Genomic DNA, 6,000 nt, shown 5'->3' with positions numbered 1-6,000 from the left:
TGTCCTGTTTGGTGTAGTATGGTATAGTATAGTGCAGTATAGCACAGTACGGTACAGTTCTGTGTATGTAGTGTAGTATGGTATAATGTAGTGTAGTATTATTGTAGTGTATGTATGTAGTTTGCTTTGGTATGTAGTATATTATAGTGTAGTATTGTCCTGTTTGGTGTAGTATGGTATAGTGTAGTATACCACAGTACAGTTAAGTGTGTGTAGTGTATTAGGGTATAGTGTAGTAGTGTAGTTTGTTATAGTACGTAGTATAGTGTAGTATTGTCCTGTTTGGTGTAGTATGGTATAGTGCAGTGCTTGTAGCGTAGTATGGTATACCATAGTATAATAGTGTAGTGTATGTAGTTTGCTATGGTATGTAGTATAGTATATTGTAGTTTAGTATCGTCCTTTTTGGTGGAGTATGGTATAGTGTAGTATAGCACAGTACAGTTCAGTGTATGTAGTGTAGTACAGTATGGTGTAGTAGTGCAGTTTGCTATATTATGTAGTATAGTATAGTATTGTACCGTTTGGTGAAGTATGGTATAGTGTAGTATAGCACAGTACAGTTCAGTGTATGTAGTGTAGTATGTAATGATGTAGTAGTGTAGTTTGCTATAGTATGTTGTATAGTATAGTGTAGTATTGTCCTATTTGGTATAGTATGGTAAAGTGCAGTATAGCACAATTTAGTACAGTTCAGTGTTTGTAGTGTAGTATGGTATACCATAGTATAATAGTATAGTGTGTGTAGTTTGCTATGGTATGTAGTATAGTATTGTGTAGTATTGTACTGTTTAGTGTAGATGGTATATTGCAGTATACCACAGTACAGTTCAGTGTATGTAGTGTAGTACGGTATGGTGAAGTAGTGTAGTTTACTATGATATGTAGTATAGTATTGTCCTGCTTGTTGTAGTATGGTATACTGCAGCATAGCACAATATAGCACAGTTCAGTGTTTGTAGTGTAGTATGGTATACCATATATAATTATGTGTAGTGTGTGTAGTTTACTATGATATGTATTATAGTATTGTGTAGTATTGTCCTGTTTGTTGTAGTATGGTATACTCCAGCATAGCACAGTATAGTACAGTGTATGTAGTGTAGTATGGTATGGTGTAGTAGTGTAGTTTACTATGATATGTAGTATAGTATTGTGTAGTATTGTCCTGCTTGTTGTAGCATGGTATACTGTAGCATAGCACAATATAGTACAGTTCAGTGTTTGTAGTGTAGTACAGTATGGTAGTGTGTGTAGTTTACTATGATATGTAGTATAGTATTGTGTAGTATTGTCCTGTTTGTTGTAGTATGGTATACTCCAGCATAGCACAGTATAGTACAGTGTATGTAGTGTAGTACGGTATGGTGTAGTAGTGTAGTTTACTATGATATGTAGTATAGTATTGTGTAGTATTGTCCTGCTTGTTGTAGTATGGTATACTGCAGCATAGCACAGTATAGTACAGTGTATAGAGTGTAGTACGGTATGCATACCAAATTAATTTGAAGTGTTTTAATCCCACAAGAAGGACTTTTAACATACGCTCTTTGGCATCAGGCCTTCGCCTCAGATTACAGTGGTAATTAGAGATTATATTGCGGCGGCAAATCATCTGCAGCGGGAGACTGAACGTGGACACGGGATTATGTGAGGCTGTTTGCAGCCACTGCAGCAGCACGGCATCACAGAGCTCCGGTTTTCTCATTAACATCTGCCTGCGGATCTCCCGGAGAATGCTGCAGCTTGCCCGAAGTATTTAACTCTGGTAATTATTAGATGCATGAAAATACCCAATCTGCCACTAGAGGACGTATTTGACCGGGCCCAGGGTTGTTAGGCGCAGTCACCTATATCCGAGAGTGTTGGTAAAATGTGCAAGGCGCAGGAGAAATGAAATTGCATTGCAGAAAAAGCTTGTTAGGCAGCAGATTGCATTTCTAGATAACTCCCTGTGGGCCGCGGGCTGTGTTCGGTGTTCTGCATCTGGTTATTTGTCAGATTATGCAGTGTGTTAACATAGCTGTTAAAGAAATTCATGCATTAACAGGTGCCCATTTTATCCCAAGACCTAGCACAGTCGCTTATGTTTTGTGGGGTAGCAGTAATTAACAAAAGGAACAGTATCAAATGATCTGAAAATAGGCCGCACCTGCAGCTCCACGCCATAGCCCGTGTACACAGTCACTGTGTAGGTGCACTGCAGGAACGATGCTTCTGGAAGAGGAGGGTCATCTGAAGAATCAATGTAGCCCTCCGGGTCGGAGAAATTGACCCTGCAGTTGGTTACAGCTGGAGGAAAATGTCAGACAGTCGACATTAAAGTCTCAGAACTGTGCATCTCGAGAAATGATTTCAAATGACAGGAAGACACATGATGGGTTTGGAAAAAGATTTCAGACTCATCCCGTTACTCGTTCTAGATTACTCGCGGGATTTAACTTCGTGTCACGCGAATTTTTCACTCGAGTTGGATATTTTCAACTTGGCCGAAGACACGTTTGAGGCGAATAGCGCGTAATTTCGCTGCAAACACACCGCCCATATCGCGTCTTTCGCATCGCCCCACGCGAGGACGCATCTGATCACATCTTTGCATTTACTTTGTATGTAATCTACTCGCGCAAATCATTGAACTCACGTCTCTTGTGAACCCACAGTTATTTATTAAGTTTGTTTTCTTTAAGTTTGCAATGTTTATTATAAAAAATTCGAAGAGCTCAGATACAAAACCATTTTTTGCATATTTAAAGCGAATATATTAAATTGAAGGAATTTTCACTTTAATAAAAAAATCGGATAATTTACTCTTAACGATCCCAACCGAGGCATAAATGTCTTATCTAGCAAAACAATCGTCATTTTTGCCATAAAAACTTTTTAAAAACTTTTACCACAACTTCTCTTCTTGCACTAGATGTGTGATGTGCCAGTGTGACCTTAGATATTTTGTAATCACGTCAAAAAGTCACGCATGGCGTATGCGAAAGTACCGCTTTAGTGTATAAAAGTGTACAGAAATAGGACTGTTCAGATGTTGTTTTATGTGAACTGATACAATTAATGTCTTTGTGTCAGTTTATTGTTTAAAATGGGCCACAAGTGTGCGTTTCACATATGTAACGCGAGACCTTTTGATGTGATTACGTAATATGTAAGGTCATGCCGAAATGACGATTGTTTCACTAGATAAGACCCTTATGTCTTGGCTGGGATCGCTTTGAAAAAAACAACTCAATTTCTATTTGACTGAAGAAAAAATACATAAACATATTGGATGACATGTGGGTGAGCAAATTATATGGATTTTTTTTTAAAAAGTGGAGTAATCTTTTAACATATAATACGTCCAGAGTGCATTGGTTTCTTGACGGAGGTGGCATTTAGTGGCTTTTGCATCGGAGCTCCTTATTTATCCATGCATATCTTTTTAATATTCATGTGCTGCCATAATTTTAAAATAAAAGCATTAGCTACACCGTTCCCTCAAAAAATCTCTTCCATTGATGATGTATGACTTGGCCTGAGGGTGGGGCAATATTGACTGTCCAATGGCCAGCTTTCTAACTTTCAAAGATTCAATCAACCCCCGACGGATGAAATCCAGTCCCGCCTATTTTTTCACATTTAAAAAGTTGTTTTATTCGAATAAATTGCACAATTCAGAAGAAAACACCATCGCGATATCAGTTTCATGCCGACTTAGTCATGGCTAACTGAAAATCTGCCCCTACCTGGGGTGTTAATGGCAGATGTTGGCTCAGTATTCACAATGGTCGGGACAGCAGTCGTGACTGACATCTCGGGGTCATCATCTAGATGTACGGTTGAGGCATCGTTGTCCCAGTTTGGTGTCGCAACAGCTTCTGGCGGTTCAGTTGGTAGGTCGTACGCCGGAAGTACAGTGCCACTGTGTCCAGGAAGCACTTTCCTCAGGAGGGGCTGATCTGGAGATAGAGCCTCTGCCCCGGCCTCCAATCCTTTCTCCAACATGGGCACAAGATTAGGGGGTAAACCGCTAGGAAGAGCAACACCCTTCTGAGCCAGCAGCTGGTCCTTGTGAGACAGGACTGACTCGAAGAAGTCATGCCCTATGGAAGTGACTCCTCTGGGGTTTTCTTTTGGGGCTGGCACCTGCATCGCTGGAGAAAGACTGGGTGGTGGGGTCAATCTGGTCTCATCTGGGGATATAAGAAGAGTTATGGAGATTAAAAGATGAAAAATGTGAAGAAACCAAAGTGAAGAAAATGTGAGTGATGTTTGCCAGGGTGTCTGAAGTGGTTTTCAGTATGTTTCTATGTGGTTGCTAAGGAGTTTGAATCGATTGCTAGGTGGTTCCTTACTGGTCCCTAGGAATAGGCTTCGTTTAAGGCTTTTACCTGGAAAATTAACAGCACCTCTTCAGCATTCTGTATGGTTTAATGCATTATTCCTATCCGTTACGGGGATTACCTCATGTTTCATATTAAGGGTTACTTATACTCTACATATGTGACCGTGTCTGTGAAATCCAAGTTAAAGTCTCATAATCTTACACCATTTCAGCATCAATAGTTATATTCATGGCAAAAACTGGTTAATCCATACACAAGTTGATCAACACAAGTTAATCCATACACCGGTTGAGGGAGGGGCAATTTGGTATCTTCAATTCACCTAACTTGCATGTTTTTGGTCTGTGGGAGGAAACCGAAGTACGCGGAGTAGAGGTCTTCACAGGTACACTTAGATCCGAAAACCCAAGGTCCGACCCGAGTGGGTTTGGGTCTAAAAGTTTCAAGTGTGCCTCGGACACATGTTTTTTGCCGAACGGACCCAAGAAGACCCAAACTTCCTCACATGTGTGCACCAAGCCCTTTTCCAACCCCTCCTCTGTTTGCCAAGAGTGCTTCCAACATCGTGTGGCTGGAGGTAGGTTAAATTTCATTGAGCCAGACCTGTCAATCAATTTTGAATGCACATTTAGCAGATACCTTGGTGTCGTCGTCAGATAACAAATGAAAATAAATGGAGCAGCGGGCCGAATTGCATGCGAGGCCACCAAGGTTTCGTTTTTGTCTGACTGGTGGTGCGGGGCTGCAGACTGCACATACGTCGGTGCCATTTATATTCGTGTCCAGTCGTGATTTTTGCACTTCAGTTAAAAGTGAATCAGGTAATTTTGGGTCGGGTACATTTCTTTAGACCCAAGAAAACCTTTAACCCATAGCAAGCCCACGCTGACACAGGGAGAACATGCAAACCCCACACAGAAAGGCCACCTGACCTAGCCGGAGCTCGAACCGGGGACGAGTCCTACCACCAAAGTTTGATGTATCAATCTTTGACATGATCTTAGTAAATATTTAAGATATCAACCCTGTAAAAGATAATCATGAATTTCCTGAAGACTAAAGAGCAACCTGAGCAATATGACTGCATGATTTCTGTTTATGGTAAAGCGAAGTTAAACCAGCTGGTGTGGCTGTCCTCAGGTCAGTAGGATGTTAGCTGAATCACTGATGAGAAGACAGTATAGAAGGGCTGGAAGGTGAAGTTCAATGGAAATTGAGTTTTACAGCACATTTCTTGGTCTGTTTAGTCGAATGGAGCAAGGCCAGGACTGTGGGCTATTATAAGCTCTCTCTCTCTCTCTCTCTCTCTCTATTGCTGATTCAGGTTTGCCCACAGTCCTTCACTGGGAGGACGGACCAGAACGCAAATGAAGCTTGTCGGAGTAATAACACAGAAAGGATGACACGGTATCACCCACGTGCATTCATATGTTCAGCAGCACCTCCAGCCCGCAGCACAAACTAACTCCCTCTTCCACTCAAGTGCTACAGACTTTCATTTTCTGCAGATGAGGTATCAATGAGCCAACTGCTTTCCTCCATTCATACAATTTTTTTTTGGGACATTTTTTGCCTTTATTGATAGATAGTAGTTTTATGAGAGACGACAGGAAAGTAGAGGGTGGAAAGAGGGGTATGGGATCAGCAAAGGACCTCGAGCTGGGAT

General features: G+C 41.1%; 1 protein-coding gene across 2 annotated transcripts in view; it reads right to left on the bottom strand.

Annotated features, from left to right (window-relative positions):
* sez6l (seizure related 6 homolog (mouse)-like) overlaps positions 1 to 6,000 on the bottom strand; it is a 46,267-nt gene that overhangs the window by 16,675 nt on the left and 23,592 nt on the right. For both annotated transcript variants that reach the window (XM_055207654.2, XM_055207655.2), the window contains exons 2-3: positions 3,735 to 4,181; positions 2,153 to 2,292 (exon numbers count right to left, since the gene is read on the bottom strand). In XM_055207654.2, coding sequence (XP_055063629.2) covers positions 2,153 to 2,292; positions 3,735 to 4,181 — 587 coding nt within the window. The remainder of the gene's footprint in view (positions 1 to 2,152; positions 2,293 to 3,734; positions 4,182 to 6,000) is intronic.

This window comes from Misgurnus anguillicaudatus, chromosome 12, assembly GCF_027580225.2.
Source record: "Misgurnus anguillicaudatus chromosome 12, ASM2758022v2, whole genome shotgun sequence".
NCBI lineage: Eukaryota > Metazoa > Chordata > Actinopteri > Cypriniformes > Cobitidae > Misgurnus > Misgurnus anguillicaudatus.
Note: the sequence above shows the minus strand (reverse complement) of the source record. Positions and strands in the feature narration are given on the sequence as shown.